Source organism: Dasypus novemcinctus, chromosome X (genome assembly GCF_030445035.2).
Source record: "Dasypus novemcinctus isolate mDasNov1 chromosome X, mDasNov1.1.hap2, whole genome shotgun sequence".
Taxonomy (NCBI): Eukaryota; Metazoa; Chordata; class Mammalia; order Cingulata; family Dasypodidae; genus Dasypus; species Dasypus novemcinctus.
The window spans coordinates 167,081,514-167,093,176 of NC_080704.1; the positions used below are offsets into that span (position 1 = coordinate 167,081,514).

At 42.1% G+C, this 11,663-nt stretch overlaps 2 protein-coding genes across 2 annotated transcripts; both read right to left on the minus strand.

The window, feature by feature from the left end:
- Positions 1–510: 510 nt before the first annotated feature.
- Positions 511–3,777, minus strand: ATG16L1 (autophagy related 16 like 1). Its single transcript, XM_058292359.2, is given in 3 exon segments — positions 511–2,418; positions 2,421–3,502; positions 3,504–3,777. Coding segments are annotated over 3 exon segments (1,818 nt in total). The 5' UTR covers positions 3,617–3,777; the 3' UTR covers positions 511–1,795.
- A 5,746-nt stretch (positions 3,778–9,523) lies between these two features.
- On the minus strand, positions 9,524–10,834 carry LOC131277140 (ERV-BabFcenv provirus ancestral Env polyprotein-like). Its single transcript, XM_058291145.1, has one exon. It carries the CDS (start codon positions 10,832–10,834, stop codon positions 9,524–9,526), a length of 1,311 nt encoding a protein of 436 aa, XP_058147128.1.
- Positions 10,835–11,663: the final 829 nt, after the last annotated feature.

Consider the following 11,663-nt stretch of genomic DNA (forward strand, 5'->3'; position numbering starts at 1 on the left):
TGCTGCTGATTTGGGGAATTTTGTTTTAAGTTTCTTTGGATTTGTGTTTCTCAAACCAGGTCAAAATAAATTTTACAGTTTGCTCCTTGGATATTCAAGACAAAAGATAGTGAGTAGAGTTATTTTGCTCTTTTGAGACTAGGACAACAATATAAAATAAAAGATAGTTCAATTCTTCATTTAAAAAATCCTAGCCTTTGGGAGTCTGAATCATTAATTAATTCCTCACTCATTTATCCAGGAATTATTTTGAAGTTGCCATGAGTCAGTTAGTGTTCTGTGTTGTGGGGATATATGGTAGAACAATGTAAACAAATCCCCTACATTCATGGAGATAATATTCTAGAGGAACATAAAGAGAAAATGAATGAATGAATGAATATCATGTCAGTTTGTAATATATGTGCTATGAAGCAAAATAAGTCAGGGTACAAGAACAGAGAATAATGAAGCCACTACTTACAATGTAAATAGTTTTTTCAGGTTGATTTTAAATTATTATTATTATTTTTTTAGAGTTGAAAAGTATATAATTTTTTTTCTTTCAAATTTACAGTCAAGTACTGTTGGGCAACATAATGAAATAAATAAAAGATGTGTCCCGGCCTGTGAATTCCACCCCCTTAACACAAGTTTTCTGAATAGAAAACTGAAGAGGGGAGATGAAGACAGTGGAAAAGAGGAAAAGAAACAAGCATCATTCCCCTCTCACACAAACTCTTTCACTTGCATCCCGAGCTGTCCAGGAAACAAGTTTAGAAGGAAAAAAAAACCAAAAAAACTAAAGTGCAAATTAAAAAGTGATAAAAACCTGAGTGTTTCAGACACTCAAGCAAAGAACTAGAATTTTATACACAGGTAAAACAGTAAAGATAAATATTCTAAAATGCCATAGGTCCATTTCCCCCGGGGCTGGCACTACCAGCTCGAGTAACACCGTCGCAGCCCCCAATTCCGTGTCACCAGAAACTGCCGTTTAACCACACCTGGCAAGGGGGCGGGCATCCACCTCCCGGAACAGGTGGATGGGTCCGGGAAGACATTCGTTACTTCTGTGGCACACCCACCTCCCTGGCAAAAGTCTTCATGCTTCTGCCCTGACCTCAATTTTAATTTTAGTCAAACTGAGATTTATTTCCTAACCAAGAAACAAATATGTAGAATGATGAGGTAAAAGGGGCCAGAAACTCTCAAGAGTAGTTTTCCAAGAACGGTTTAAGAAACCTAAGGAAATTTCAGCTGTAGTAGGATGAGAGCAGAACGAGAGCCCTGCGAGAGGGGCAGACCACCAGGGGACTGCAATCCCACCATCTCCTTCAAGCTCAGAACAGTCCTTGCATCTGGGTTCCCGTTCTTCCAAGGTTCCAATTCTGGAAGGATGGAGAAAGCACAGAAGGAACACCCAGCTGGGTGGGGTATCTTTGGCACTGCTGTCCGGTGAGAAAAACCAGCGGGTACCTCGTGCTCTACCCAATGAGGTATGGAAAATCCAAGCTAGTGTTTCCCACCCAAATCAAAGGCAAGAACGCCAACCTCTGTGGAGTGCCTGCAGTGTTAGATTTGTTTTCAGTGTTAATGCTTTCAAGGGCACTGGAGACTTCAGTCAAAACTCCCAGCAATCCTGTTCAAAGGAAAGCTGCTGGACCGCATCACTTGAGCTCTTCCCTAGGAAGTCAAAGCTATTCCCTGACAAGCCACCCGACGAGGCACCGCTGAGGGAGTCCAATTCCTCTCTGGCTTCGGTGGGTTCTCTCCTGAGGAGGGTGCCTGACGAGCACCTCACACCGAATGTCGCTCAATATTCCGACCACAGCACAGCTTTGTTTCCTTTGTCCATGCTGACAACATGAGACCCGGAGGGGGACCATGCCACTGCATTGATTGAAGAGCTGTGCTGCTTTGAAAGGACCTTTTCCACTTTCCCTGTAAGCACACTCCAAACGTAGAAAGACCCCTCGGCTGAACCAGCAGCCACGTAACTGCCATCAGGGCTAAATACAACTCGGGTCCAATCAGAGCCGCACTTGAATCCTGGTGCACTAAATGTCTGCTTGATAGCATTTATTCGTAGATCAATAATTTTTAGCAGGTCATACCGGGAGCAGCTTAAGAGCTCAGTCCTTTCCGGGTTTAAGTCCAGGGCAGTAATCTTCCCCAAGAGCTCCATCTCTCAGACTATACTCTCTGACTGGATATCCCAGAAACGAATTTTCTTGTCAAAGTGTCCACTCATTACACATTGCTCTGTGCAGACAATATCGTTGCAACTCGATCCTGCAAACACTGTCTTTATGCAGACTTTGCTGCGTAGATCCCAGAGTTTGAGGGTCCGGTCATGGCTTCCAGAAACAATACGTGCATTGTCCAGCAGGAAATTAGCAGACAGCACTTTCCCACTGTGTCCTGTGAGGGTGTGCGTAATCGATAATCATCTACAGTCCAGATTCTGCTTGCAAAATCATTTGAAGCTGCTAAGAGGTAAGAGCCAGCACTATCAAATTCAAGGCTTGTAATTCCTGCATTACTGCCAGTCAGGGAACCCTTGAACTCGCATTTCTCTCCAATCACTTTCCAAAGTTTAACCCTCCAATCCATGCCTCCTGTTGCCAGTAACCGGGAACTGGGACCGAACTGCACAGCGTTCACTTCTCCATCATGTGCATCGAAAATGAATACTGCAGTAGTCGGTACTCTCACTTCTTTACCAGAAGCAGGATGGGGATCCACATTATCCTGGGGAACCGGAAAGGAAGAGACAGAGCGCCTCCCAAAGATATTAGTGATAGAATCCAGAAGGCCTCCAGCAGGCTGCGAGAGTCGCTTACCAGCTGCTCGGCTGACGGCTCGCACTGGGGAGATCTCATCGGGATGATCAGAGGTCTCATCCAAAATGACTTCAATGTCATCGTCCTGTTCAACTGGTAGAGGTTCCTTTGCTGCTTCCGCAAGCTCTTTCTGCAGCCGGGCTTGCCGCCTCCTTGAATCCTTTTCATTCTCTGCATTTAAGCGATTGGCCTCCTGGGCTTTCTCGGCCATCCATCTGGTGACCAAGTCCTGGTTTTCTTCAGTAGTCTTCCTCAGTTTCTCCTCCAAGGCGGTAAAGGTGATCTGCAGGGCATCGTATTCATCCTTCAGGGTCTGGTTGGCTCTTTCAAGATCCTGCAGCTTACCACGAAGCTCTTGGCACTCTGTCTCCAGGTCCGAGATAGTCTGTAGACATTCTGCAATTTTTGCTTCGTTCACCTGCATCTCCCTGTCCTTCTGCTGCATTTGGTTATTCAGGTCAATCACCAACTGAGCTAACTCCCCACGTTTCTTGTGTAATTCCGTTAGTTCTTCTTGGTGTCTCATCCTCAGCTGGGCCATTTCTTGTAGCTGACTATCATTCCATGCACCATTATGTCCAGGACTTATCTCATGCCTGTTTGGTACATCATGCTTCTCAGTTTGCAGTTTATGGACCAACACTGAATGAAGATCTGACTTTTCTAGCAACTTGTTATTGCAGGATGATCTCTTCGAAGGCCTGCCTCTGCAGCCGGTCCCGGCGCCTCAGCTCATCCGAGATGTGGCGCTTCCAGCGCGGGAAGCCGGTGGCGCGGAGGCCCGACGACATGTCGCGCACTGCCCGGGCGCCTCAGCGCCACCGATCCGAGCAGAATCTGGCGGCCGCAACCCGCAACACGCAAGAAACAGCGCGCACGGAAAGACTGGCAACGCCAGAGCTCACCCCCACGAACGAGGCGCCCCAGACGCCATTCCGGAGGCTCTTCCGGTTCCTGCCGGAAATAGTTTTTTCTGATTTTAAATTATGATCTCTGTATTTTTAGTTATAGAAGTTAAATTTTCATGAAAAATTACAAGTATAATGTATACAAAATGTGCTGATTCAAAGTTGCCTATACTTGCTTGCCTTCTTTTATTCCATCTAATTATTTGTTATGTGACAAAATTGTTCATATCAAATAGTTATAAAATTTTATAAACACAATCAATATGAACCTTTTGGAGAAATCACTCAGATTCTGTACTTTCAGCATTAATAAATAATTTTATCACACCTAATTACATGTTTCAGGCAAGAAAAGTGGATAATTTCCACAACCAAAAATAAGCACATTTACTTGAAATTCTGGTTAGATTGTACATTATATTTTGTATTCATTAAAGAATCCCTTTCTCTTAGTCAGTTTCTCAAAAATTTTGAAAAACAACCAGCCAGTCTAATAACAGGAAATGACCATATGCTTGTCTAAAAAAAAAAAAAGTTCTTATCTTCTCTGCCCTGCATCCAAACTTCTGATTGACAGTGTCCTCCAAGATGTTTCCTTTAATTTTCCCCACTTTTACATCCTTAATGTTCCCTTCTAATTTATCATCTTTCTCCTTGAGTAATTGAATAACTTATTAAATTTTGTATGTGGCTCTTTGTCTCTCTCCCTGCTTTTATCCACTTTCCTCAAATGGGCTAGGTTAATATTCCCATGATATGGCTCTGATCTTACCTTTCCTCTATCAAAATCCTTCAAAATTTCTTCACTGATTCACAGGTTATCACTCCAATAGCAATTGTGCATTATATTCCTGGCTAAACAGTATCACAGAAGGATCTTTCAGCCTATGAGAGTTAGCTGTCATATTGTGTTGGAAACTGATAGACTTTCATTTATTGTGTAGTGGTTCTGCTTTCTGCTCTTAGCATCTTATAAACTCATGTATTAGGAAGAAAGGCTTAAATGGAATAACCTAATCAAAGTATCTCTTTAAGAAGATAGTAAAAGAAGAAGAAATTAAAACCAAAGAAAATATAGGAAAGAAATCAAGTTAAAGGAGAAATTAATGAAATAGAAAAAAGCACAGGAGAAAATCCAAAAGGTAATTCTTGAGAATTACTAATACAATTGTTAAACTCCTAGTAGGGCTGATCAAGAAAAATGGAAGTGGAAAAAGTTATCAATTCAGTAATGAAAAAGCAGATATCATTACAGAGTCTATGTACAACAGAAAGAAAAATTAAAGGATATTAACAACTTCATGAAAATAATTTTTTTTCAAGTTTACATAAAAAGGATACAATCCTAGAAAAGCAAAACAAACCAAAACAGAAAATGAATTTTTGCTAAAGTTTTACAGAAATAATAACACTAATACTATATACATTCTTCGAGAGTGCTTTAAATTGATTTAATACATTTAGTATAAATCTGATAAAATGTTTGACAAGGATATATGTGCAAAATAATTTAAATTACTGGGCAATCTCTTTCATGAATATAGATGTGAAAGCCCTAAAATATTAGCATACTGAAATCAGTGATATAAAAAAGCTATGCTATCTATTGTGAACAGTGTGTATTCTAGGAAGGCAAGTTAATTTAATAGTTGAAAATAAATGTAATTCAATTCATTAACATAAAAGGAACTTATATGATCATCTCAATAGATGCAGATAAAGCATTTCTTATAATTTAATACTTATGCATGAAAAAATATTCATAGCAAACTGAGAATAAAAGGGAACATTCTAAAAAGGATTTTAAAAAGTAATATGATGAACAACATATGAAATGTTATTCAGAGTTTTCCCTCTGAACAATTGCCATTTCTTTTCAACATTCTACTAGAAATTCTGATTAGTTCAAAATTGAAAACAGAAGAGCCCTAATAATTGGAATAAAAGAAATAAATTTGTCATTATTGGCAGATGACATGATTATGTACTTTGAAAAGACAAATGAATCTACAATGAAAGAATTAAAATTAATTAGTAAATTCTTCTAGGTTGCTAGATACAAGGACAATATAAAGATCAATTTTATTTCTATACATAAAGACAAAAGTAGAAAAACACTTTTTAAATGAAATTAAAATGACATTTAAAAATAGTATGAAAATCAGGCATCTAGGGATAAATCTAGCAAAAGTTATAATTGCCTTCTACACTGAGAACAGTGGAATATTACTAAGAGAAAATCTTAAATAAATGAAGATATATATCATGTTTGTAGATTAGAAAACTAAGTATTGTGAAATTTTTTTCTTCCCAAATCAATCTATTCATTCAATGCAATCTAAATCAAAGTCCCCCTGAAAATTTTTGCAAAAGTTCCAAGCTGATTCTATATTTGTATGGAATGTGAAAAACCAAGTATAGCCAAGAAAAAATCATAAAGAATTAAGTTATCTATAAAGACGTATTTTGAAATTAGAATAATTGAGATATTATATGTAATTGACTCAACCTAGATAAAAAGACAAACAGAACAGAAAGAACAATCCAGGACCAAACAGACATATTATTGTCACTTAATTTATAACAAAGATAACTTTTCATACCATGGAGAAAGTGGTTGTTTTTTCTATGCATATATCTGGGCCACATTGGTTTATATGTAGAAAACATGAACTTGACATGCACCTCTGCCTATAAACAAAAATTAATTCCATATGTGTGGTAGCTAATTCCCTGTGTCAGTTGGCTAGGTTATGGTTTCCAGTTGTTTGGTTAAGCACTGGCCTGACTGTTACTGTGAAGGCATTTCATAGATGGATGTTTGTCATTAGTCAATTAATTCCATCTAAGACTGATTGCATCCATAGTAGACAAAAGATATTGCCCCCAGCTATGAGGAAATTTATCTCATCCAATCCATTTTTAAAGCAAGAACTGAGGATTTCAAAAATCAGAAAGAAGATTTTCTGCCCTTTCCTTAGCCAACCAGATTTCCCTGGGAAATAGAACTTCACCCTCATCGGTTTCCAAATTGTGGCTTGCCCTGCAGAATTCTGATTTACCAACACCCATGACTACATAAGTCAATTCCTAAAACAAATTTCTGTGTGTGTGTGTGTGTGTGTGTGTGTAAATAATCTGTTCTGTTTCTCTGGAAAACCTTGACCTAAGACAGATTTTGGTATCCAAAATTGCGACCCTGCTATTACAAATATATAAAAATGTGGAAAAGGCTTCCAAATTGGGTATTGAATGGAAAAAGGCTGAAGGAAATTTAAGATGTCTGTTAGAGGGAACCTAGATTGCTTTGAAAAGGCAATTGGTAGAAATATAGACATTAAAGGTACTTCCACTGTGGCCTTAGAAAGAAATAATGGGGAAGTGGATGTGGCTCAAGCAATTGGACTTCTGCCTACCACGTGGGAGGCTGGTTCAGTTCCTGATGCCACCTGGAGAAGGTGAGCTGATGCAACAAGATGACACAACAAAAGAGAAACAAAGAAGAAAGACAGTGAGAGACACAACAAGCCAGAGAGTTGATGCGGTTCAAGTGATTGAGTGACTCTCTTCCACACAGGAGGTACTGGGTTCATTTCCCAGTGCCTCCTAATGAGAAGATGAGTAGACACAGAGAGCAGACAGCAACTGCAAACAATGAGGAGAGGGCATAAATAAGTTTTAAAAAATTATTTAAAAAAGAATGAAAGTGTTATTGGAAACTGAAAGAGGATCTCTCCTTGCTACAACGTGGCTGAGAACTTGGAAAAATATGTCCTAATGTCAAATAGAAGGCAGAAGTTTTAAGTTATGAACAAGGATATTTAGCTGAAGAGATTACAAAACTAAGTGTAGAAAGTGTGGTCTGCTTTCTCCCTGTTGCTCACAAAAAAATGATACAGGAAAGAGATAAACTGAGGATTGAACTGTTAAGCACAAAGAAAGCAGCAATTGATGATTTGGTCCAGAAGTAGCTTTCTTGGGGTCCTCCCTGAGTCCAGGGAAGTGAGCCTCCAAAGAATGCTGCTTTGCTCAAGGAAATTAGGCATAAGCAGTAACACTGTCAGCCTGGGCAGAAAGGGACAGAGAAGGAATGAATGGGAGGAAGAATTACTTCAAGGGAAGAAATGTGGAAGAAGTCTAGACCCAAGAGATCTCCTCAGGCAAGTGAGTGGGTCTATACACATGTTAAAAGAGTGAGTCAGCCCTGCTCTTTGAGAGGGTAGGCCTTCTGTCCAGGTACTTGTTGGGGGCTGGCCTTCCACCCTGGATGTTAAGAAGAGTTCAATCACCACCCAAATCCCCAGCATATGGGGAGAGTACTGCTGCTCAAAGGCTTAGACAGGGTGGGCTGTTGCTCCATCAGGTGAGGAGGACAAAGCACTGATCCACAGATGACGCTCAGATCTTGAAATTGAATGGAGTTTGTCTGGCCAGGTTTTGGACTTACATGTGCCTATTGTTTTCCACCCAATTTCTCTCTTCTGAAATGGGAATATTTTTCCTATGCCTATCCCTCCATTTTATTTGGAATCAGATAACATGTTTTCTAGGTTTCATATGTCCACAGAAAGAAAGTAATTTTGTTCCAAGATGAACCATGCACATAAGAGATTTTGATGAGACTTTGGAGTTAGAGTGGTTATTTGTTGTCGCTCTTCCTCTCGGGACCTGGCCGGGTGAGGCCCGCGGGTTTGTTCTCTCGATGTACCATTGCTTCCTACTTCCTGCTCAGCCACTTATGCTGTCTGCTTGACCCCGCTAGAGCGGGGAGACAGAGGATGCTTGGAGAGGGTCGGTAGGAGCCAGACCAGAGAGGACGCACCATGCTGCCAAGGTTGCCTCGGCCGAGGAGTGCCTCGAGGGAGAGCCAAGCAGGTAAGGATGTGCAGAGACTTTCACACACAGCGATTGTTCTGGAGACGCAGGTCTGGTTTATTGAGAAAGTGCTATAGCTTATATGGGCAGGGAGAGGGGTTGGTGCGGTGTGGCGAAACTTTATAAGCTGCGGCACAGTGGGAATGTTGATAGGTTGTTGGATTCTTGTTACCAGGGGAAGAGGAAGACTTCAGTTTGGTGCGTGCGGGAAAGGCAGCGCAGGCCGATGCCATTTGGTGTTATTGGTCATTTTAGGGAGAGCTGTTGCTGCATGCCTACAATTCCTCCATATTGTTATTATTTTTGAAGCTGACTATGGTGGCTGTGCCTGTCTTAGGTTGTTCTGTTCTGAGAATCTTACCCATCTTTGGCTACCAGCCAAGCATGTTGGAGTATCATAGCCAGTTGTGATATCGAGGATAGTTCCCGGGTAACTGCACCTGTCTTAGGTTGTCTCCCTCTGGAGATCTTACCCATCATTGGCTGCCAGTTAAGCACTCGGAGTGGAGGAGTGGTAGGGCTTATAGCGTGGCTCACCATGAATATATATAGTTAGGTGGTGTTACACTGGAGCTTCCTCTTCGTCATTGGAGCATGGAACTGGCTGGTATTAGCGGAGCTGTAAATTATAAACTGTGAATGCAGAAATGGACTCTATCCACTTTTGGAGCCATTTGATGAGACAAAGAGCTACAGAAACAACACAGATGATTAGTAATAGGGGACTAAGAAGTGGTGTGAGCCACTGTATGAGGGGGGGAGGAGAGCCAACTCATAAAAGGGGCGCTAAATATTTGGTGTTTTGTTAAGTTCTGGTGCAGATCATTTAATAATTTGGTATTTTGTTCTACTATGCCAGAGCTATTAATATAATAGCAGCACTCTTCTCAGAGGAAGAGACATGTTCCTCCCTTTTCAGCTGTAAGTAGATTTAGGGCTCTGTGGTTTTGGAGGGCTATGTTGGCTAGTGAAGTGACTTGATTTTGAAGGGACTCGAGGGAAGAGGTGGTAGATTTCAAGGGCTATTTGGAGCAACTGTTGAAAGTTGCTGGTGAAGATAAGGGTATGTGTTAGGGCACCACTGGCAAGGCTGACTGCTGCAAGGGAGGAGGTAATGCTGGAGCCTACTACTATAGGGAGGAATGCTGCCCTTCTGCTACAAGAGGGAGAGACTAAGTAGGAGACTTCAGCCTCCATGTACAGTGAGAGCTTGGGAACAATTATTATAGGAAGGCAGGGAGCAGGAGTGCTAGCATTGAAGCAGGGGGTGAGGGTCTGGTTGCACCAAAAAATTTGATCTCCTGGGAGCTGGATGTTACTTGAAAAAGAGACGTTAGTAATGCAGGTAGAAGAGGGGGAAGTTGTGTTGGTTTGGAAACAGGTGATATTGTCTGCATTGTTGCCCCAGAGGGAGATGTAAGTGAGAGGGAAGGGGGCACATTTGTCTGTTGCATTGGAATAGTTGGTGGTGCAGATGGGAACTGCAGCTAGCAGGGGGCGTTGAAAGGAGGCACAGAGGAAACAGTGGGTAGTATTAACAATTTCGAACTGATTGAGGAGGTTGAGGGTATTATTGAGGATGGCGAGCCAGGAGGGAGGAGTGTACAAAGGATTGCATGGTTTGATAAGTTTATCTAATTGTTTTTCTGCTACTTGTATAGTTGTGTACGCATTCTTTGCATCTTTAGGAAGTGAAGAGCGGTTATAAAGGTGATATTCGTGAGAAATTTGCATGGACTCAGTAGGCCAGGTGTCGCCTCCATGAGCACAGAGTTTTCCAGTGACACCGGTGGCCCATCTAGTATCCCAGGGGTCTCTGATGTGGATATAATAATTATTGGAGCCATTTGCAAAGAAGAAGCTTTGTTTGGATGACTGCCATGGCCAATTAGTGAAACAACTCCAATAGGGGCAGCCTTGGTAATAGGGGTCGGTGCAGTACTGTTTTGTTTGGACATGAGGGAAGCAGGCGTAAGGCCTTTGGCTACTCTGTTGGTACAAGGTAGGTGTTAAGAGTTTGATAGGAAGAGGTGCTTGACATCCCTGAAGCGAGCACCTGCCTGTGCCAAGGAGGCATGATGTGGAGCTCAAGCGAGTACTTACTGTTTCTCTTACCATGAATGTCCAGGCGTAAAGGGCCGTTCCATCGACTGGGGTAGTGAGTAGGAGGATTATAGCGAAGGTTGCACATGCCAACAGGGGAGTTGCCATGCAGAAGGGAGGCATACTGCAGTAATGAGGGCACAAATATAGAGGAGGAAGGCTAAGACAAGGGAAATTCACTGTGCTGTTGTCCACGAGCTAGGAGCAGTGCAGCCTAGGAGGACAGTGGCGAAGAGGGCAACCAGGCTACAGAGTATTGTGCTCAGGGTGGTGCAGAGCTTCATCGGGTTCTTGTGTTAGTGCGGTGACAGGCTTCACAAGGCGACTGGGAACCCAAATAGGTTGTTCTGCATTTTCTGGAAAGACACAATCAAACCCTCGTCCTTGTGTTAGAAGTGGGTGGGGCCCTTTCCATGTATTGGTAAGGGGGTCCTTCCACTGGACAAGAGGTGTTGGTGTTGGGGCATTTCGTAGGCCCCCCCCCCCCAATGGCAAATAGGTGTGCGGTGTTCTTTATCAAATGTAAGAAAGTTGATGGTGATCAGGGCTCTGCTAAGGAGATCCGGGGGAGCATTGCGGGGATACTCCCCTGCTAGCTTGGTTACTGTGTTGTTTTTTTTTTTTTTTTTAATTTTTTTATTTTTTATTGACTTTGTAATAATATTACATTAAAAATATATATGTGAGGTCCCATTCAACCCCACCCCCCACCCCCCCTCTCCCCCCCCCCCAACAACACTCGTTCCCATCATCATGACACATCCACTGGACTCGGTAAGTACATCTCTGGGCACCTCTGCACCTCATATACATTGGTTCACATCATGGCCCATACTCTCCTCTATTCCATCAAGTGGGCCCTGTGAGGATTTACAACGTCCGGTGATTACCTCTGAAGCACCATCCAGGGCAGCTCCACGTCCCGAAGACGCCTCCACCTCTCATCTCTTCC